At 32.0% G+C, this 24262-nt stretch overlaps 1 protein-coding gene across 1 annotated transcript; it reads right to left on the minus strand.

The window, feature by feature from the left end:
• Positions 1 to 8770: 8770 nt before the first annotated feature.
• Positions 8771 to 18256, minus strand: LOC102617306 (protein VACUOLELESS1). Its single transcript, XM_006484836.4, has 15 exons — positions 17246 to 18256; positions 16867 to 17157; positions 16183 to 16322; positions 14986 to 15091; positions 14816 to 14908; positions 13876 to 13965; positions 13651 to 13764; positions 12975 to 13082; positions 12761 to 12834; positions 12044 to 12098; positions 11074 to 11255; positions 10167 to 10296; positions 9885 to 9987; positions 9666 to 9763; positions 8771 to 9251 (listed from the first exon to the last, which is right to left on the minus strand). Exons 1-15 carry the CDS (start codon positions 18014 to 18016, stop codon positions 9087 to 9089), a joined length of 2520 nt encoding a protein of 839 aa, XP_006484899.1. The 5' UTR covers positions 18017 to 18256; the 3' UTR covers positions 8771 to 9086.
• Positions 18257 to 24262: the final 6006 nt, after the last annotated feature.

Genomic DNA, 24262 nt, shown 5'->3' on the forward strand with positions numbered 1-24262 from the left:
TGTCCATTGCAAATGTGAATTGCAGACCAATGTCTTGAACTTTATGACAACATAAACAACTTTGACAGCTATTCCAACAATAAGAAAAAGAATTCTGTGAACAAAAACAACTCTACAGTTGATTGACATATTTTCAACTTTCCGACAAAATTTTCAGTGAGAAATGATCGTAGACAAAAACCTAAAGCTTCTGACAACAATAAAATAAAAAAGAGTCTCAAATCTTGTGGCGGTAACTTTCATAGCTTAAGCCGAATCATGAACTCTATAATCAGAAGGCATTATGAATTTCAAACGCATATCTGGAAACAGATGGTCTTGTTGTCTCCGCACATTCAAAGGCCTCTTTTTGGATCTCTTATTGCTCCGTTTTGTCGAATTCGAACCACAGATTGACATGGCTAATAAATCAGCTTCAATCTGTTCTCTTGTAAGAGAAAATGAGAATTTATTAGAGAATATTATCTTCTTTTTCTGTGCCTTGTCCTTTGGCGGAGGAACAAATTCCGACCCTAACCCTAACCGAGTGTCATGACGATCAGAACTGTCTTTTTCATCCCAAGTTTTGCCTTCTGCCGATTCAACTTTTGTTGGGACTAGGGTTTTACTTGATGCTACGTTATCATCGGTCTCGTTCTTGCTCTCCGAACTGAACTTCGACACGATTCTGGGACGTTTGCATGTCGTTGATGTTGCTTTATGATGACAATGAGACTCTTTTGTCATTGAATCTTTGTTACTGCCAGAGGTGGAATTGGAAACCGACGATAAGTCAGCTTGAGTTTATTTAAGAGAAGTGATATCGGAGAGTTGGATGCTGGGTTGAATATCGGTGGCAGTGGGGGCCATTCTAACGGCTGCTATGAGCAGCTGTTTAAAGAGTATAATGTGATGGCAATAATAAAACTGTTGATACCATTCGCAATTCTGCTTAGAAGAATGATCTGATGACTTGATCATAGATATTCAAGTTGCCTTTCTAGAGAGAAATAAAGAGAGACCTTAGCTTGTTAGGATTTTGGTTTTTTCGCGTGATTCACAAGTTTCTAGTCCTAGCTAGAAATGGTTTTCTTTCATCATCATCATCATCATCATAATAATAATAATAATAATAATAATAATAATAATAATAATAATGTGTTGTTATACTTATTTGAATAGTTAATAAGAAAAATGTGTACTTTATTTTCTAATGCGGCTAATTTTTGTTCAATTTACTTTAATTACTGTTTGACTAAGGTCACAAATTTTGTTTTTGTAATCATGTAATTATTGGGTTTTAGATATTAAGATTTAAAATATTTAGTTTAAGATGCGATACGGCAGATTTATAAATCAAAAAGAAGAAAAATTGAAGGTGGGAAATCAAAAGCACCTTTAGTGGGTGTGATGGGTTATTAGGTTTTGAATTAAATTTATATGGCTTGTTCGTTCAAACTAAATAAATTTCGAGAATGACAAACTTGTGAATATAATATAATAGCAGCAATTATGTATGTAATGGCATTGGTATAAATGAAACTGAAAATCTTTCCCAAATTTCGGATGGATTACAGCCCGTCCCAGCCAACGCATGGCTTCGCCATTGTGTAGGTTACCCTTTTAGAGAACAGAAGACCTAATCATGTTACGATTTTATACTGCGTGATGCGTAAGAATTTGGGATTAAAATTCAGTGTTGAGCTGAGTTTTTGCTGAACACTGAATCAATGGTTAAGATTTATTTTGATTTTTTTTTTTTTTTTGCCTAACAACTATTGATTCAGTGCCAGCAAATACTCATATCAACACTAACCCAATGATCCTGATCCTTGTAGCAATACCCATCGACAAAAAAAATACAAATAGTCTCCCTTCTAGGAAAGTTCCTATTATTTTCAAGGTTTTCATTTTATTTTATATATCTGATTATGAAGAATTAATTGGTGATCTGATCAAATTCAGGCTGTCTTTTTAGCAAAAACAAAGAGACCTATGCTTGTCTGGGTTTCATTTTATTGCGTGGATCGAAAGCGTTTAATAGACTGCACGATTTTCAGCGATGCGATAGAAAGTCGGAATCATTCTCCAGGAGATTTCTTTGATAGGTTTCAATTTTTTTTTAATAGATTTTATTTTGAAGAATAATTTGAACAAACTCAGAATGCCCTTTTAGATTTAAAAGATGAAAAAAAGTACACCTAGCTATGTTAAGGTTTCGTTTTAATTTATTGTGTACATATATATTCTCAAGCTTCTAATAATTAACCGCCCGATTTCTATCAATGGCTTTTGACAGAAATATTCAAAACATTCTCTTTCCCATACGGGTTCCTTTCGATAGGTTCCGTAATCTACTCCTCAACCCCGTTGATGAAGCTGGCTTTGTCGAATGCAATTTTCTTTACCAATCAACGATAATCAGAACTGAAGTTTTATGAGACAGAAAAATTAAACTGCCCCGTTGTTTCCCTGTCGTATATTAACTATTAATACCATCGTAATAGGGCTTTTATCTTGCTTGGCACAATGAAAACCATAAGTCCTTATATTAAGTTTCATTGCAATAACAAAATGAATTGTTAAAATCCCATTTCAGAAGATCCTTGAAAGTTATGGCCTTCAAGTTCTTGAGCATAAAAGTTGATTAGACAACGAATACACATTGAAACACTTAGAATAGAAGTCCCATTCACCTCTGTCCGTTGCAACGTGGATTATACGTACGTACCAAATTACTTGAACTTTATTACGACACAAATAACTTCATAATTATTCTAACAGATCATAAAAGAATTTTGTATTCGTGATACAACCAAAAAAATAAATTGTGCACTTAATTGATATTTCAAACGTTCTGTCGAAATTTTCAATGTATTACAAGGAAAATAATCGTAGTTGATGAACAAATGTAATCAAAAGATTCACTAATCCTATGGTAGTAACGTTTATGTCTTAAGATGAATCACAGAATTTTGTAATCACGAGGCGTTATGAACTTCAAATGCAGACCTGGAAACAGATGATCGAGTTGTCTCCGCACACTTAAAATCCTTTTCTTGGATCTCTTGTTGTTCCGTTTTGTCGAACTCGAACCGCACATTGACATGGCTGATAAATCAGCTTTAATCTGGTCTCTTGTAAGAGAAACCGATAATTTATTAGTGAACGTTATCTTCTTTTTCTGCGCCTTTTCTTTAGGCGGAGGAACAAACCCTGGCGACATGGCTAGTAAATCAGCTTCAATCTCGTCTCTTGCAAGAGAAAATGAGAATTTATTAGAGAATATTATCTTCTTTTCCTGTGCCTTGTCTTTTGGCGGAGGAACAAACTCCAACCCTAACCAAGTGTCATGACAATCAGTGGTGTCTTTTTCATCCCAAGTCTTGCCTTCTGCTGATTCTTGACGGTTTGCTGGGACTAGGGTTTTTCCTGACGTCACGTTATGATCAGTATTCTCTTTGCTCTCCGAACTGAACTTTAACACGATTCTGGGACGTTTGCATGGCGTTGACGTTGCTTTCTTTTGATCAGCCGCAAGATGACAATTAGACTCCTTTGTTATCGAATCTTTGTTATTGTCAGAGGGGGGATTAGAGACGGACGACGAGTCATCTTGAGTTGACTTAAGAAGAATGGCATCGGAGAGTTGGCTGCCGGCATCGTCGGTGGCAATTGCGGTGGGGGCCATTTTTAACGGTTGCTTTGGGAAGCTGCTTAAGGAATAATGTGGTGGCAATAATGAAACTGTTGATTCCGTTGGCAGTTCTATTCTGAAGAATGATTTGATGATCTGAAGGAACTCAATTAAGTTGCCAATGAAAAAGGAAACCTTATCGTCTTAGGGTTTCGTTTTATTGCGTAACTACTTGATTCTTGGCTTTAGAGCAGTTGATAAAACAGTTCAAATAGTCCTTCCTCCCACGTAGGTTCCTTTTGATATTTTTCATTTTTTTTTATAAACTCTATTCGAAAGAATTATTTGATGTTTTGATCAAATTCAGGTTGTCGTTTTTGTGAAATAAATAAATAAGAGACCTCAGCTTGTTAGGTTTCCTTTCATCGTGTGATTTGAGAGCCGTTGATAGGCTCCTTTTGATAGGTTTTTGAGTTTTTTAATTTATAAAGTCTATTTTAAAGAATTATTTTCTCGATTCGATGAAATTCAAGTTGTCTTGTCTTTTCTTTTGGAGGGGGGAGGGGACCGAGGGGTTGGGGAAAGTGCGTCTAAGGTACCGTTTGATATTGAGGTACTATAATTTTTAAGATATAGTTGCTGTGAAAAAAAAATGTAACTATTAAATAAAAGTTAATAATATGTAGTAAATATAAATTTTGACAAAATTATTAAAGATATAATAAATTTTTTTATTATACAAGTAAAAATCCATATTGTCATAGCTTACAAACTACAACAGATAGTGTTTATCAAATACTTTAATATTGTAGCTTAAAAGTTACAACTGCCCAACCTCAATCCCAAACACATTCTAAGTGTTCAGCCTTGTTGCGTGATTCATGAACATTTACACTTGTTATCATTATTTAATTAAGGGGAAAAGGCGCGTATACTTCTAAAATTTGAAAAAATAGTTATAAAAATTCTTTAAGTTTTAAAAAAAGGACATCAAAACTTATTATTGATGAGCATTTACACTTGTTGCGTGATTCATGAGCATTTACACTTGTTATCATTATTTAATTAAGGGGAAAAGACACTTATAGTTCTAAATTTTGAAAAAATAGTTATAAAAATTCTTAAGTTTTAAAAAAAGATATCAAAACTTCTTAGTGATGGGCTAGAGACAAAAAGTTCAGGTCGGCCCAGCCCAAGCTCATGGTTTTTTGGTCCATCCCTCCACGTGAGGACTTAAATAAGAGTTTAAGAAAAGAGCTCAGGCTAGATCTAACCCTCATTTTTTTAAAAAAATAATTTTATAGATTAGAGTAATGAATCAAAATTTTAAAAATAAAAGAAAAATAGAAAAAGAAAATCAATAATGATTGAAATAACTTAAAATTATAATACTAAACACTCACTCAATCTTTTATTAATTAAGAGGTTGTTTGAATAAGAGATTTTAGTAATAAAAAATGAAATCTCTAACATTTTATGTGCTTAATTTTCTTTATTTATTATTTTATTTTGAAATATTTATTCTTTTAATTCATTATTGATTATAACAATTTTTTAATTTTTAACTCATTTTAAGTTTACAATAATCTAAAAAAATTTTAAAAAGTAGAAGCCCAATATTAAGTAAATTAGAAAATTGACTTTAAATTTTTAATTAGTGCAAATTTAATATAAGTAATATAATCTATCAAGTAAACTAACAATATTAAATTATTTTACAGTTAAAATAAAATTTTAAATTATTATATTTATTTTAATAATATATTTGTATTTATTAAAAAAATTTATATAAATTTTTGGATTAAATAGATTTTATAATTAACAAAATATATCACTATTAACAATATTAAGATTATTTTTACATAATAGTCAAAATAATTTAAATTAATTTATTTATTTTAATATTACATTTCTATGTATTATTAAAAATTAATTTAATATAATAAAATAAGTTTAGTAGATTGTAAAATAAAAAATATTTTTTAATATTAAAAATATTTTAAAATGTATATATTATTATATTTATTTTAATGTCATATTTTTATGAAAAATTATCATTGCACCACTTTTATTTTGCCTTATGTTCATCCAACCACTACAAAATTCTAAAATGTACTTTGCACCACCTTTCGTTTCACATTTATATTAACTAGCCACTTTTACATTAACACTATTAAATAATTTTAATAAAATGATAATTTTACCCCCAAATAAATTAAAAGACCATTTTATTTTATAAAAACTTTAAAAAATAAAAAATATATAATGATAAAAAATCCCAAAATTTAATAAAATAAATCCCAAAATTAGAAATTTTTTATTTTTAATAAAAATGATTTTAATATAAATTTATAATTATAAAAATAATTACAAAATTTTGGAATTTAATAAAAATCCTCTAAATTATTAAAATTTTAGGATTTATTATTTTAAGAAATAAATTCAGTTATTTTAATAAAATTTTACAAAATTATTATTTTTTAATAAATAAATTCATTTATTTTTATTAAAACTTTGTAAAATTTTAATTTTAATAAAATAATTATTAAAATTTTATAAAATCTAAATTTAGTAAAAATCAGTTGAGCACCTCTATTTGGAATTTATTTTTATTAAATTTAAGGATATTTTTATTATTATAATTTTTTATTTTAAAAGTTTTTATAAGAAAAAATAATCTTTTAATTTATTTGAAGGTAAAATTATCATTTTATTAAAATTATTTAATAATGTTAATATAAAAATAGCTAGTTGATACAAATATGAAAAGAAATGTGGTGTAAAATACATGTTAAAATTTTATAGTGATTGAAAGAATATAAGACAAAATAAAAATAGTGTAATAATAATTTTCCTATTTTTATTTATTATAAAATTTTGAGGTCAATTTTTTTTATATTTATAAAGCCAAATATATTTTAGTTAAAAAGAACTTCTAGTGCCCCTTATCAAGAACTTACAGATTTTTATCGCTATTTTCCCTAACCTTGAGAGCGTACGTGTCTTTTTTTCTTTAATTAACCGCACTATTTCTAGCAATTGCTTTTACAGAAATATTCATACAATCTCTTTTCCCACACAGGTTCCTCGAGCAAAGTTTTGGGGGTATTTTTTTTTTTTTACATAAACCTCCAACCAAACACAGGTAGGGATGGGGAGGGGAGGGGAGGGGAGGGGACCAATCTTTCTGTACCTATCCCTGATATTTTGCGTATGTCCCCGTCCCCGTCAGAATTACTTGAGAGAATTCTCATCCCCTCCCCGAATAATAACAGGGGATCCCCAAGGGTCCCCAATCCCTGAATAACTAATAAATTTTTTATTTTTGATTTTGAGTTAATCATATTAAAATAAAAAATTCAAATAAAAGTAAAATTTGAAATATATCTTATATTAATATCCATTATAAAAATCACATACATTAAATTAGTAAGTAACGCAGCATGTAAGGGATACAAACTTCTTTTACAAAATATCGTGAATAAATCAATAGTCTAATACAAAATTGTTACAAATAAAATCGAATTTAGATTCAAAATTAACTTTTTCAATGGTGGCGTGGGCACTTTATAAATGTGGACTATTCCCTTTACAGCACAATAGTTAAATCAGAGCAAATCAAGAACAAATATTAGATTAGATTAGATTAGATTAGATTAGATTAAATTAGATATTAAAATTGTGATTTGCTGTGGTCAATTATAACATCTAAAAATAAATAAATAATAGATTTAAGTTTAAAACATTTAATGAATATTAAAATTAAAATAAAATTTTTGGGCTAATAGGATTTATTCGGTTTTTTTAATGTCCTAAATAAAAATTTAGGACTTTAATTAATTAATTAAACCTAAAAATTTAATAATATAAATATTTTGATATTTGTTATTTTTACCAATATTTATAATGTTATAATTCAAAATTTATTATTTATTTACTAGTAATTTTAAAAAATAAAAATAAAATTAAAAATTAAAATGAAAAAATAAGTAGGGAATGTGAATTTCACCTCATCCATGTCCCCTCCCCGAATAAGAAATTGGGTATGAAATTATCCCCATACCCTCTCCGAATGGGAAAAATCCCCGAGGGTACCCGTCCTCGTAAGGGTTTTTGCCATCCCTAAACACAAGTCTTTTTTTTTTCTTTTTTTAACACGAGATTTGGGTTGAGAAAATGTAGAGCCTTTTTGAATGTCTAAAGAATCTAATCCCGCGCCGAACTATGGCTGCCAAGAAACTAAAAATCAATTGAGGATCAAACCATCATGAGACCAAACCCTTCATCTAGATCGACTCCACTGAGGTAGTGTTTACTTTCTGGAGTAGGAGTGTGGAGTGTGGATTCCTCCCACTCCAGTGTTTACTTACCTTAATAAAGGAGAGAGTGGGAGTGGGAATCCGTAAGTCCCACTTCATTTTGGAGTGGGAAGTGGGATTCCCACTCCCATGGAGGGAGGTGGGAGTGGGAATCCACTCCCCCATCTTCTCATTTTATCCATATAATTAAATAAATAAATAAATAATATTTAATAAAATAAATAAATAATATCATATTTATTAAAAATAATAATTCTATCATATTTATTTTATTAAATTTAATAAAATAAAAATAAATAAATATTATATTTAAATTAATAATATTAAACATTAATTTTAATAAATATTAATTATTTATTTAATTAATAATAATAAATATTTTATTCTAAAAAAATATTAATTTTGTACTATATTATCAATAATAATATTTCATTTGTGTTGCTATTATTAATCATTTTTATTCACATAATTTAAATTAAAATTAATAAAAAATTATGATTTACATGATTAAGAATATTAGTAATTATTATTAATTTAGAAATATAATAAAATATTTATTTTATTTTCCAAATATTTTTTATTAATTTTTTAATTACAAATTATAATTCTGTACATAAGGATAAAATTGTAATTTAAAAAAATTTACTCCCAATCCAAGATAAAGTAAACAAATAATTAGAATTCTGATTGACAATTCATGCTTTCATTTAGTCTAAGTAAACACCCTACTCCCACTCCCACTCCACACTCCTAATCCAAGGATTCTCACTCTTCAGGATTCCCACTACAATCCAAAAAATAAACGCAGCATGAATTCATCATCCACAAACTTAACTATGAATGAAACATTTTTCTCCTATTTAAGGTAATCATATAATTTAAATAACTGTTCCTTAATTGTTATCATTTTATAGTCCAAGCAAAACAAGGAAAATAATAAGTTTTATGCATTCCCTTCGAGGGGAATGAAAATTCAACCTTTCTCTCTCATACAAGATAACTTACAAAATAATCACAAACTATTACAATATCACTATCTGCCTTTACACTCATTCAACATGATCTATGCACACAACAGACAATAACTTACAATATTTATATATATAACAAAAAATATTTAAAAGAAAAAAAAATATATTGAATTGACAGGGCTAAGAAACACCTTGGAAGGACAATCTATCTCGAAGAGTATCAAAAATTGATGAAGCTGCAGCATTTTGTGCAAATGTCAATTTCAATCGACCAAGCAATTCACCATCCTTTGCTTGTGAAGCAGCATCAGCAGCTTCTTTGGCCATACCAATCCGGGCATAAGCCTGCTCAAAGTAAGAGACAGGCATGATCATCAATGCATAGCAAAATCCCTTGACTTGATACAAGAGAAACCAGCTCTCATGACATGGATGGAGAGAGAATTTAACTACCAATTATGTTATCGACCAACACTATGCTTAAAATGAAAAAAAAAAGTGTGCATAACCAGTACCCAGTTCCCAATAAGTATACAGTCACAATCAGTAACCATTTGGATGGCAGGCAAAACAAAAGAATCATGGAGTGCACAGCTATTATTCTAACCAAATATTTTGCATACAACAAATTCTACTCAGCTTGTCTCCACAGAAATCAGTAATCATACAGGCACCAAATAATGATGGGTCTTTCCAAGCTGAAGAACAAAAACTTCCTATAACTGAATTCAGAAAACTGACTGGCCAAGTATAGCTTACCTCAGCTCTTTCTCGAGGATCTACAAGTTTTGGAATATATTTGAGTGCTTCACCTTTCTCATCTGCATCTACACATGCTTCGACAAATGGCCTGTAACCTATTTGATGCCGGAAAACATACAGGTACTTAGATTATCATGTCTATCAAAGATGCCAAGTACAAAGTCTCCATTCAAAGTTCTTGTTCAGTGAAACTAAACAGGAAATATCAAAATTTACCAATTGGTGGTCTCTTCTCCTTTGAGAACCTCTCCAGGGCATCCCAATCTCTTTTTGTAGCCAAAGCAAAAACTTTAAGCCAATACCATCTCTTCTCAGAAACCTGGAACATGTTGAAAATGCAAGTATCAAGTCACCTAATCACTAGGAATTATAAGCCCATAAACAGTCATGCTGAAATAAGGTTGATCTTCTATCACCCATGCAGATATGCCTCTTCAAGGAGGCACAAGAATGACCTCCTTCTAACTAGGGAGGGAGCACAAAGGAAACACAACAGACCTTGAATTCTGTCTTCACTTTCATGGCAGCTCTATGATTTCCCAGCACAATACATGTGCGAATAGTGTCGCTTATGCTTGAATCAACAAATATTGCTTGTTTGGTAGACACTTCTAACTCATGTTGGATTCTGTCAGAATAGATACAATGATAGTAAGTATCTATTACGGTATAGATCTATAAAGGAACAAGTACGGGAACAGGTAACAATCCACCTCCATTTTAACCTTTCTTTTTTCCCTCTTTATGTGTGTGCATACATGTGCGAGTGTGTGGAGAGGACTGAAGGTTGACAGGGGGTTAGAGCTTACAGAAAGAATGTTCCGTTCCACGTCTCCATCATAGATGACATCTCATTACTTGACTGTGACCACCTCTCATACTCTTATCAGAGTAACACAACTGTATTTGTGTCTACCACTATCCAATGTGATAAAGCATCATAAAAAAGTATGTATCCTTGGCTACTCAAATGTTATACATGGCAACATACAATTTATGTTACCAATTTTAAGATAGACAACTCTCTGCTGTTACTTTGACAAGTAGGAGCATTATTTGATATATTACCTAAGACAGTAAATTCAGCATTTCAATAGGGAAATAGAAAAACACAACATCTCTTGTTTGCTTCTTGAATAACACTGCACAAACGTAGAATTCCAAATAAGGCATACTCTTTTGTACCCTTAAAATTAGAGCATGAAAATTTAAGGTTCAAGACATAGAATTTGTTAACTGATACATAAGAGGAAACAGTTTATTTTATATCTACAGGTGACCACATATCCCAGCAATTTGTTTTAGTATCCCCTCCCTCTATGGACGTCAAATCATTTAAAACAACAAGCATTGAGCGCTTTGAAACTTTATATGAACAGATGGCACCATAATCAAGATTTCTCACCTCAACAATTTTGCATGTTCTTCAGCTGCTTTTGACTCAAAAGTGTGCTCCTTGGTCTCTGAGAAGAGACTATGCGCCTTCTCAATTCGTTTTATGCGTGGACCATGAAGGGCAGATCCATTGCTTGCCATAGGATTTTTTCCGAGTTCCCATGATTCTTTCCAGAGAAGAAAAGCCACCTCCTACAAAACCAAATAAACTTCATATTAAATATAACTCAACCATTAAAAGGAGAGCAGTAACAAGAAATCACAAGATTCATCCAAATTTGGACAAGCTAAGGCAAGTTGACCGCAAAAACATTTTATAAAGTATTATGAAATAGAACCTGCCGAAATTTTAATGTCCATGCACCATATGCGCACACATGCACACATGAAGGGAGAGAAGGAGAGAAATCCCTTTATGATACAAGTTTAGAAATAATTGTTACATTTCACAATCCACAAAATTAATGGCCTGCTAAAAATTAGCCATATAATATTAAGCATTAAAATAGAAAACTCTCTACTAAGGGAAGCATTAGAAGTCAAGGCCATAACACTTTTCCAATGAAAACCGTTGAAATAAAGGGCATGGGCTATCTGATAAGCAGTACATCTCCGAACTCTTGTAATGGAGACCATACTACACACACTTTGTAAACCACCTCCTTTGAGCACATATCAGGCACTGTACAAACACTTGTAACACAACCCAAATCCTAAACACCCAAGATATGTCTTTATGCATAGGAAATACACGACAGCATTTATGTCCCATCTACAACCCAGCCATATTTTGAAGATCAAAGTAGTAAAAATATTAAATGTCAGAGAATATGAGAAAACTTAATATTTGATTACTTACAGAAACAAAATAGACTATCTAATAACAAGATCACAAAGCATATGAGAAAGTCTGATTTTCTGCTCCCACAAGAACACACTGACAAAATGGAAAAACAGAAATGCTAATAGTTTAAACCTACCTGAAGCTGTCCTGTTGATAGGAAGAAATCCTTGAGGAATTCATGCTTATAACACCTGAAATGGAGAGATAATGAATACCATTGGAGAAATGAAGTGAAAAAACTGAATCATTGAGCTTCATTTTGACCATTGTTATTCAATGAGTACTCTAAGCACGGAATCATGTCAGATGCAGCCTATGCACTTAATCAGACATCAAGCTCAGACTCCTCTACTTGACACACACACAGCCCCCAAGGCAGAAGGCATAACTCTTTAAAGTAACATTTCTTTTAATCAGCAGCACAATGTCACCTTTTTTGTATTAAGCCTAACATGATGAAAGACATGAGAAAAGTGTCCAAAACCGCTAAATTTTCATCTTCAAAATTCCCACTGAGAAACTTCCAGTTTTTCTGCAATCACCAGCTCGATTTCCTTATCATTGAAATGTTGGATTTTTTCATCAAATTTTCAAGTCAAATATAACTTTGTATATACACTTTTATATCCTTTTTCTTTGATGTAATATTATCACACTCAATTATGTACCTTTCTTTAACTAAGTGTATGCCTTCCATTGCACCCTGGCTTTACGCTCTAGGAGACCGCAACATTCCACAAATATACTTGAGCCTTTAATAATTATTATTTTGATATTTACTGGAAAATTCGATAGCTTAATTGAAGATTATAACAAAATAGATTTATTATATTCAACTAATAATGGCATTTACCGTGCATAAACTGTAAATAAATCGCATGCTAGCGATCTTGTTTGTATCATCCCAAAAAACTCCAGGGCAGGCCTCTGCAATAACAGAAAAATGTGATTAAGATGAATTATTTAATTAACAGATCACATTGAGCTCTTGTTTATGCAGCCTATATATTGTCTAATAGTTTCTGAATATTCCTATATGATAAAGGATTTATTACTAAAACTAGTACCTTTTGCCAAATGTGAAATATAACAAGATATACAAGATCAGTATCTCCACTTTCAGTTGCCTTCACCAAAGCGGTATCTTCCTCTCCTATGCTTAACAAGAGAGGAACCTGAAGGAAGAATCAAAATTAGCAAAACAACCATAAGTAACATAGAAAAGAACTTTGTTTTGAGAAGGTTGAAAATTTAGGCTATGAACGAGAAAACTTGATGGCAGAGAAATAAATTAGAGCTGTAAATCCGGCAGTCTGAGCTAAGAAGACCTTTGTGCTTCATGTCAAGCCACACTTTTGGCCAGACTAGTTTGCAATATGGAAGCTTGGCATGGGCCAGGCACTGTATGAATTCCGCTGGGACAGGCTTATGGCAGGGCTCCACATTGCCTTTTTCACTTGTTATTTCTTGATCCATTAAAACTATCAAATTTCCTAAAATTGCTTGAAATAACTAGTTCGAAATGCACTTCTGACTACACATGCCATACAATTATTCTTTTTTTAATCATAATTATTATGTATTTCACTTGGACCTTGCTTCATAACGATTGTCGTGCTTTTGTGCCCAAATGTTTAACCTCTGCAAGGTCCCGTGTCATACTTTGCACCTAGGATAGTCTACTTTACATCACTGGAAATAACCTTTAGCCACAAATTAGAAAAGAATAAGGACAAAGGTAACCTGTTTGGAAGATCGAGGTTCATGTTCAACAAGCATAGCAGCTAACTTCCGGCGACCACTCTTATCTGCATGAGCAGCAACTGCTGCATAGGATATGCCTTTGCATAGTTTAAGCTGAAACTCCAGAACCATGATTTCAGATATCACATTTCCGTGAAACTAAATGACCAAATAACTTGTAAATTTGAGGGCTAACATAAACATCAATCAAAAAGAAAATAAAACCTTGTCAAGCAAGATTTCCAGGAGAGTGACATCAGGAATTGCTAATGAAGCTGTTATCTTGGAACAAGCCCAGTGCATAATCACCACCTCCTGAGATATACAGAAAGATAAGATAAATGTCAGGCCTTCTACTACCTGAAATTTGAAGTGGTAACCATCAAAATAATAAAAGTGAGCACAAACTTTGTCAGGGCCCCATTAAAAGCAGTCTAGAAATGGATCTGATTACTTATATATAGAGAATGGAGATGTAGATAAAAAACAAGACATGTGATTTCCTACACAAATTTTTTATTTTTAAACGAGATATTATATCAGAACGTCAACCAGAAGACAGACAAGTAAGCAAGGGTAGTGAATGATCCCAATTTTCAATTCAACAAAATACGTTATTTTTGTTAAACAAAAAAAGAAAATTAAATTAAAAAAATTACAAAAAATTGAAAGAGGTAGAACACTAAATTTCGAGCATCATTAGCTGACTTTCTATTGATGATGACAACCCCACGAGTTCTTGGTCAACATCTAAAATAAGCATCCTAGACAGGTCAGCAGTTGTAACTGCTTCTACAGGAGTTCGGCTTTTAAATTTCACAAGTCATTTATTCACCAAAGTGTCTGTTAGAGTTTCTCTAATTTTTTATTGTCGATGTTTTATGTTGAACACCTTACTTCCGTCAACATTATATTTCTAGCCTGTAAATAGCCACAGACTATTGAGTTGAATGCGTATACACCATAAACTATCTACTAGACAGGCTTAGAACAAAGAAGAAACCAACAAAGATGCCAGCCTAAGAAAACTCGGCCATTGCTAAGCTTCAAACATCAGAAAGTGACTGTAGATGGGACACAAATAGCAAGGTGAAAAACAATAAAAGCAAGAAATGAATATATTGGCCTAGTGCAAATCCTTATTATTTGGTAAACTCAAACTTACTTGGTTCATCCCAAGGTACTCTGATATACGCAGTGCAAGGAGGTGGCAATTGGCATTAATCAAACGACCAATCAACACTGATGCTGTAAGTGACTGAGGCAACAATTTCATCAATACAAATTCAAGAAATAGCATGTAAATCAGCATTGATCTAGGCAAAAATTGAAGACCTTATACTGCTGGATACTGAGAGGGATGCCAATCTCCGGGTCACGCGCAGCATTCAAAACCCGCAAAGTTTTGCACATCTCTTGAATACGATCGCGTTGAAAATTGCTGTCAAAGCCAACTGGATATCATTAACGAGAGCCAAAATCAGAAAGAAGAAAAGATAAATCTTGCTGCTGAAACATCAATAATATGAGCCAATCATCTAGATGGCATCAAACAAACTGCTGTACATGGTTAAACCATAGACAGAAACCTGTAACATGTCTATAAGATAAACCAACTAGAAAGTACCACCAATGTACCACAAAACTCAAACAACATGTAGAGAGAAAAGTATATATTTTAGGGCCAAAATATTGCTAGAATAGTACACCATGTGTCTGAAATCCAACCTCAATTTTTACAAGGAAATATTGAGGAGAAAAAACATTAAGAAGATGTCCGTGCACTATAATACAATCAATTCTACAGAATGTGACCACAAGAGAGCTATATCCAATGATCATCCTTCATTTGCATGTTATCCAAATTTAGTTGTATGTCACCAATTATGAGGAATATAAAGAGATAGAAGAAAAGCTTTCTCCAAACCCAACATAATACAAAAAAGAAAATACAAAACCAAACGAATGCCAACAAGGCTTTCAAACAAATTATTAAGCAAAAACAAGAAATGTCAAGTGCATCTGGGGTCATTTTGGGTTAGGCTGCTATTTATTGGTTTCATTAGTAGAATACAGGTCAATTATGCATCCAAACTTATTCATGTAATAGGCAAGAAAAGTGGTAAGCATGTAAGCACTCTAGATAGTTTGAGACACAGAAAACGTCATGTTATGAATCCAGCTTCTGAGTTTTACTATAGAAGGTTTCCTCTTCACCAAAATGATATTAAACTTTCATAGTGTAGAAAAGTTGAATCCTAATATAGTTAGCTTTATTGACAATGTTGGCCCACATAAAAAGATACAAGCAAGAGCAAGGGCTTGGTCTCATTTCAAAAGATCGTAAGGCATAAGGACTTCTGCTTTTGATTGATAAGAAAAACAAAGAATAAGGACTTCAATATGAACTAGCTAGCAACAAAGAACAAATGCCATAGGCAAAGCAAAGAATCAAAATCCAAATCTTAATCTTTCATCAAATAGCTTCTAGAGATTTTAAATTTTATTGTCAAGAATATGTGCCAAACTAACCTGCAAAAGGCTTGGCCATAGCTTGCGGCTCTCAACAGTGTCCTTTGACGAGAAATATCAAATTCATGACCAGCAGCATCGATACATGCTTCAACGGCCTTGGGCAAGGACGCACGTATTAACCTCAAATTTTCATCTGCCTAGTAAACAACAACAGATTTATTATTATTATTGTTTTTTTCTCCCTTTAGAGAAATTACAGATAGTACACACTGCTCTAATAAGATATATATTTTTGTTTGATTCTTTTTAATTTAAGGCAGGCATAGTAGCGGCAGTCAAAATCGAAGTCTCCTTTCTTTAGATGCATATGTGGATTCCCCATGTTGAAATAAGTGCTGTAGCAAGAATAATGAAAAGAAAAGGAACTTGAATTCTGACCACCTTAAAGCTCTACGGTGATATTTATTTTTTTAAAAAATAAGATTAATAACAGATTCCTAACGGTAGCAACAGATACTATGCTTGATATGCAACAGCAGCCAATTGATAAACAAGATACGATCATAGTTTGATTAGCTCGCAATATCACAAGCTTCATACGTTCAGCAATAGGTTGTTCATAAAAACCCAATGACCGAAACAATGAGCAAAAATTATGCAATTTGAACATATATACCAGTGAATACTGCAAATTATGATTTCACAAAGATGAAGTGGGACAGGAAAAGAAGACCAAACTACCTTGGCACTTCTCCTGTCAAAATGATCCAAGGCATCATGAAGTAAAGCTGCGGGTGACGTGCTTCCAATTGCAAAGATTTGTTCGGTAGAAGCAGGAACCCGTTGCAGAAATTCCATACTCGAGTTGGACAATATCCTCACTCCATCACACTCTGGGATGAGAACTAGTGGCTCGTCATAAAAGTACTGCACAGGCTCTGCTTGAGGAGCCACCATCACCAACATATCATTCCAATAAAGAAGTACGCTGTCCATCCCACACCACGCTATCTGCTCCGGAGGGAGTGCTGACTGAAATAGACAAAATTTCAGATACCAGTTTTCTGATAATGAACAAAAATGTTAGAATTTGAAAAGAGTTGTTGTAAATGAATACAACCTCACAAGACTCGTCGATAACAGGGGAGCTGAAGTTGGTATTGTTAACGACAAGGCGACCATCGTGAGTGAAACAAGCTACGAAATTCCCATTGGGGGAAACGGCCATCTTTTGCGACAGCGTATCATCGACTTTCTGCACGCCGTCTTCATCCAGCATCAATATCCCAGCATCAGTTCCGATCAGCACCTCCACACTGCCAGTCATCGTGTACTTGGGCTCGATCACGGCCACGCAATGCGGCAGCTCCTCGACCTCCGGCCTCGCCAGCTCGCAAACCTTCATCGTCGCAAAATCCGCCATGCAGAAGTACCTATTCGCCTCCGTCACGCAAACGACGCCGTTCCCCCAGAACACGCACTCCACCACGTTCTCCTCGAAGCACTCTTTCCCCATGGACGCGTTCGGCTCGATGAGCTCCGCGTGGATGTTGTAGCGGTAGACTGTGCCGTCCTGGACGACGCAGATCAGGGTTTGGTCCTCGGACCAGGACATGCCGATCAGGCGTCCGCCGGGGTTTTTCCAGACGGTTTCGGAGATGAGGACGCCGGCAGAGTTGAAAATGCGGAGCTTGCGGAGGGCGGATTCGGCGTAGAGCTGGACGATCTTGGAGTCGTCGCGGATGACGGCGATCGGACCGCCGAACGGGGCGCAGGCGACTTTGTTGCGGCTCAAGTCGATGTGTTTCCATCTCATTTGGTAGAGCTCGGGCTTACGGTAGTACCGGTTGTAGACGAGCTGCCACTCCGCGGCCACCGAAACGTTGGCCATGGCGATTGGTGTTGGACTGAATTTAGGGATTAACCTTCGATAAAAATCGAAAAGCTAAAACTTTTTACTTCGGATTAGACTCTGGCATTCCAATTTGTATTTGTGTTTCTGTTCTAAATTGCCGGGAAGAGGATGATGATTCAGTTATCGTTTACAAGAAGCTCCGAAATTCCGATCGAGTAAAAATATTTTTTGATCGACTGCCAACTGAACTGTACATCGTTTAATATTTTTATTATTTTCGTCAAGACTCTATTATTATTATTAGAAATTTATTTTATATTAATTTAAAATTTTACGGTTGTTGTATTATGACATATTAAGCGTTTTTCAGAATTATAATAATTTATTAAAATATCTGCTTGTTAACCTGAAATATATATAATTTTTTAAAGTACCCACCACTTGATTCAAGAATAATCTACTTCTTAATTTTAAAAAATGCCCTTGATGCATTTTGGAGTTGTTTTTTATTCTCCCTTCTACTTCACACAATTAAAAAAGGATGATGAACATTGAATGACAAAAATTTCTTATAGGCCTTGTTATAAATAAAAAATTATATTAATATTTGAAAAAAAAAATCTTTTATTAGTTCTTAGCAAGATTTCTTGTAACTCCTAATCACATGAACAAAGCTGATGTTAATTCTCAAAAAAATTCTTATAGTCACATAACAATTTTTTAGTGAGCGAATATAGTATCGTGGGGGTTTCGTATCCACAGTTTAAGTATTACATGTAATTAAAATTTGTTGACTTTTATTAGCTTTCTATCCCAACTCATAGTTTTTTTTAAAAAAAAAAAAAAAATACAAACGTTTATTGAATTATGGGTTTTATCCACGAGTGAATGTATATTTATCCTACTCACATGGGCGATTATGGATTATTTGCTGCAATTAGCTAGTTAGTAAATAGTAAGAATAATGCTTTACACATCTCTTCAATATCCTTATATCATTCCACTTTTGTAATCATAGTTTTATTGTTACTTAATATTATATAAAAGGGCAAATATGAACATAATTACACTAAAAATATCTTTACAAATCATGAATCCTAATTATTTTTTAATCCTAATATATGATATAATTAATTTTGTTGATGGAATTTAAATAATTATCAAATAATAAAGAAATAAATTATCTAATAACAATAATTTTATTGTGAAAAAAGTATGTTTACAAAATTTATTCTAAATGAAAGTGAAATTGAATTAAAAATATAATTTTTACGTCCTTTTTTGTAATTTCGCAAAAGAAAGAGAGAAAAATAAAAAGTGGGATTTGAGTTTAAAAGGGGTGTTATAAGTCCCTAATTTAACTTATACATTTGGGCCTGTTATTGCCCACAATTTAAGCCGAAGCCATTTGGTCTAATCCTTTTTGGGCCAACCATTTGGACAGTCACTACACTACTTGTCCCCTACTTTGAGATATTAACAAATCCACATGAGTCGAACTTCTAACACCCCTCAAGAATCCTTATAACACCCCATTCGAATGATATTTCTTGGAATATCCTTATTTAATTGATAAAATACAGATTTATATATTAAAAATAACCATTTTCTCATAAAATTTCACCCAAATTTTTTTTTAAAATTACATACAAATCCTAAAATATTAAATTTATCTTAAACATTTTTCTTCTTATTATTATATAATTTTTATCTTCATAATTTTAACTCTTATAATTTTCCCCCAAAAATAGTGTTTTTCAATTAAAATTTATATAAATGCAAACTAAAAATTTATATTTTACTGAATTTTCATTCAAAATAAGAAATGAATTAAATTGCATTAGATTATCTAAATAATTTCAACTGAACAGGAGCTTTAAGAAGAAGGGTGGGGTTATTTGAATCCACAAAAAATACTCTCTCCACCCGATTTCTCAATACACCCATCGTAAAATTTTAAAAATTACATTTTTACTTTTAAGATCCATTAAATTTTTAAATGTAATTCAAATTTACTCTGTTATTCATATTTCTTCTTTCTTCTCAAACTCATGCATGAAGAATTCTTTTTTCCCCTTGGTGGCATAATCATCGTCCTCGTCCCAATCATCCCAGCAGGGACAATTTGGGTCACACATGCCTGAGCCTGAAACATCCCATAGGAAATGTCCATTTTGCTTTGCTGGATATATAGGGTAGCCGTCAGAATTGAACCTTGTAATGGGCAGATCTTCTTGGACTGTCTGGACAGCTGTAATCATTGAAGAATAGGTAAAGGAGAGCCGAGGAGGCTCTTGTGGAGCACTTGGAGGTGGTTTAAAAGTCATTCGGACTGTTCCATCTTGACGTTAATTGCTGTTTACAAAAAGTTCAAAAATTTTAAAAATTACATTTTTACTTTTAAGATCCATTAAATTTTAAATGTAATTCAAATTTAATCTGTTATTCATATTTCTTCTTTCTTCTCAAACTCACGCATGAAGAATTATTTTTTTCCCCTTGCCATTAAGACAAATTGCTGTTTACAAAAAGTTCAAAGTAAAAATGGCCATAAAACTCTTCCAAATCATCCGAAAAATCAACAGAACTTTGAGTTGCTTGCCATCATTTGATTGAAGAGAAAAAAACAAAGGAAAAATTATTCATGTCGAGCTGCACAATAGTAAGATTTGACAAGAAACAACAATGATGTGATGTAAATACTAAAAAAGAGAAAAATTCATTCTTTATCAATGCGTGTATAAATTTTGTAACTTTAAAAGCATGGAAAGAGCAAAGGACTGTATTTGGATAGTCTTTCCTCTTGTATATATATCTTTACACCAAATGCACAATTAGGGACACTGATTATCAATAACTAGTTACCAGAAACGCAGAGATTATACTTGAATACATAATTAATTAGCAAGTTTAATACCATGAAACTTTCTATCTTACTTTAAATAAAAATTTATGAAAAGAAAATAGGCAGATTTATGTATTGTGATAGGTTGGGTATATATATTATTTTAATCAATTTGTCCTTTTAACTTTTTAGTAATTTCACTTAAAGCTATTAAAGTAATAAAAAAATTATAAAAATATGGTTGTCAAGAGTACTATTGTGGATTTAAATAGTCTTACCCTAAGAAGAATCTTGAGGGGTGTCAAAATATCTACTCATTCCATCAATTTAAACAGCTACCAATTATAGAATTTCTAGTAGATAATCACCATTTACCATCTTTAGCACGACTTTGTCGACCAAATTAGATGAGATCGTACCAATTTCCATTCATAATTTCTAATGCATCATGATTTCCTTTCATGGTCCATAATTAGATTGTGGCCACACAGCTGTTAGATCACATGTGACATGTCAACAAACGTTCCAAAAAACAAACGTTATCATTGGCTCACATTCTGGACCCATTTGAGGACCTTAATTTTTGGGATAATTATTGATAATTCTTCCCACGTAGACTATGCTCTTGGGCAGTTAATTGATCAATTCCTAATTAATGTAACCTTATAATTACACTGAACTCATTGTATTATGGCAACCACAATCATTCAATTGAATAATAATTTCCTTTTGCTTTTGGGACTTTCTTATCCTTGTTTGTTTGCAAACTTTTTTTTAAAATTTGTGGTAATCATATAACACACTTTCGGATTTAATTTACCCTCCAACTGTCAATCTTTCTAGAATCATTTGAATTAATTAAAAACTAGCACCTTACTTTTTCGACTTTTGGATAAAAAATCAACAATAGTTATTTTTACATCAAATTCGCATTAAACCAGGGGCGGAACATCATGGAGACCATATTATGGTGGTGTTTGTTTTTTTATTTGAAATTTGAATAGATATGAATTAGTCTGAATTCTGAATATATCTAAATGTCTAAATCTGAATAATATATTTATTTTTTCGTCTGAATCTCGGAAAATAAGTATTACGTTGTTTATTTTTTTTAACTTAAAAAGTTGAAAGTATGTATTTTTACATTTGTATCCTTATTAAATTTGAATGTCAAATAAATAATATATTAAATACCACAATATTTTAACATTTATAAGTAAAATTATATTCAAGTGAATACATAATTATTTTAGAATTTTAATATATAAAATACCATAAATTTCAAATTTTATCGTATATAATATAAGAAAGAAAAAACATGGATATTTTTATGTGGGGTAAATGTCTATGGGTGAGTTTTGGGATAGACATGAAAAATAAATTATAAAGTAGGAATATTTTTTACATTAGTAAGTAATTGACTTAATTTAGATTTTTCCATTAAGTAAAAGGCCAAAAAAATTGGCTTATTTTATTAAGTCAAAATTATCTAAAAAGTCTCATTAAGTTATAAAAACAAACACCTCTAATTAACTTAATTAAATAAGTTAAGTCACTTTAAATTATTTAGTTAAAAAACAAACGCCACCTATGTCTCGCTGAAAAAAATTTCAATTTCTTTTTTTAATACACATGATATGTCTTAAATTATAATAGAAGTTAAAAATATCGCTAAACCAATTAAAATTCACTCTAAATATAACATGTCATAATTCTCTTCTCTAACGTAATAATCAATTCAAAGACTTATTTTTTTTAACTCATTTCTATATTTGTATTATTTCATTCTTCGACGATCTTAATTTTATTTTATTTTTATAATGTTCACACGGCCCTTGTAATCTAAGTTTTCAACTTCCACCCCTACATTAAACACATTAATATTACACAAGACAATTCTAGACGGTAATATCTCTCGTGAGTTTGATCGAGTAATTTTTAAAGAGCGATTTTTAACTAAATCACCTGAGTTGGGGGAGGGAGGGGTTTAGCAGTCAAAATCAATAATGCGGCGGGCCAATTTTGTGAGCTGAAAGGGCCGAGGCTTTGAAGCTGAAACAAGTGGAGTCTTTATTTTAAATATCTTTTTATTCTCGCCTCCTTAAATTTAAAGATTCTTCATTTTAACCCCATTGGACTAAAACCTTTGTTTAGCCATTGGCTTGTAAATAAAAGGCCAACCAAATTCTTCCAAATGATAATCATTGTATTTGATAATGGAAGAAAGGACCACGTTGATTCAGCTTTCGAGGGGGGAAAAAGAAAAATAAAAATAAAAATGAAAAAAAGTTTCCACAGCTAAAAAGTTGTATAGATCCACCTGTCTTGTTTGTTTACCGTGCAAAAATATTCCAATATTCTTTACTTATGGATCTTATATACAAGTGTATAAATTATAAGTATCCATGAAAATCGAGTCCAATTTCATTAAGTGGGTAAAGCTTGTAAAGAGTTTTTTTTTTTTTTTTTTTTGGGTTTTTGGATGAGATGATGATAATTAAGACCATTAGGAAAAGGGGAAAAAAAGTTGAAAATGATGTTGTGTAATCCATTATAGTGATGGTATTATTCCACCTTTTGATGAACACGAACTAATGGATTTGCAAATTTTGACTGGATGTAATTGACTACGTAAATGAAGTCTACGAGACTATGATATTATATTGTCTGTACCCTCAATCTCTAGAAGAAATTAAACCAATGAATAAAATTTATTTTTTAAATTAAAAAAAAAACTTGAAAATCATAGTAATTATATCATATATAAAACATTAAAGAAAATACATTTGAAGAGAAATGGGGGTTTTTCTTAAAGTCTAGACAACCGTATATAAGTGCTAAATGAGGTGTATAAGTTAAATCCACATTATATGCAGATATCTGCATGAAAAAAACATTCTCAAATTTTATAGATATTATGTCATCAAACTGTTTAGTTGAGTCGGTAGACGCCTCCTTATCTTATTTTTGAGGTTTAGAGTTTGAGTCTCAGCGAGAGAGCTAATTTATTTATTCATTATCTTTAATTTTATATTTTGAGTTAGATTTCAACTTTGATATATCGAGATAGATCTTTATAAGTATCAGGTTAAACTTTAGATCTTTGTAAATGTTAACTTTAATACATTAGGTAGATTCCAATAGACATTGAGCTAAACTTCAGATCTCGATTGATATTAATATTATACTCTCTAATGTAACATTCAAACAGAAATATATATGGTTGATTGTCATAAAATTTGTGCTCCATTGAAATCCAACAGTTTGTCTTTTCATTATTTTCCCAAAAAAAATATTCTCCACTTCGGGCCTTGAAATTCTGTTTGCAAAAACTACAATTAAATACTGCATAATGTATGAATGAGACATCTTGGTTTTTCTTTTGACCTGTCTATCTGGATTCTTTCAAACCAAAATATGGTAGTGGTACCCAGTAC

Source organism: Citrus sinensis, chromosome 4, assembly GCF_022201045.2.
Source record: "Citrus sinensis cultivar Valencia sweet orange chromosome 4, DVS_A1.0, whole genome shotgun sequence".
Lineage (NCBI taxonomy): Eukaryota > Viridiplantae > Streptophyta > Magnoliopsida > Sapindales > Rutaceae > Citrus > Citrus sinensis.

What these genes read in the sequence shown, in the direction of transcription:
- LOC102617306 (XM_006484836.4), bottom strand. Translation starts at nt 18,016, where the DNA reads ATGGCCAACGTTTCGGTGGCCGCGGAGTGGCAGCTCGTCTACAACCGG. An exon ending in TTATCGACGAGTCTTGTGAG is followed by an intron (nt 17,158 to 17,245) that starts GTTGTATTCATT and finishes TGTCTATTTCAG; the next exon opens with TCAGCACTCCCTCCGGAGCA. An exon ending in AACCTCGATCTTCCAAACAG is followed by an intron (nt 13,083 to 13,650) that starts GTTACCTTTGTC and finishes TTCTTCCTTCAG; the next exon opens with GTTCCTCTCTTGTTAAGCAT.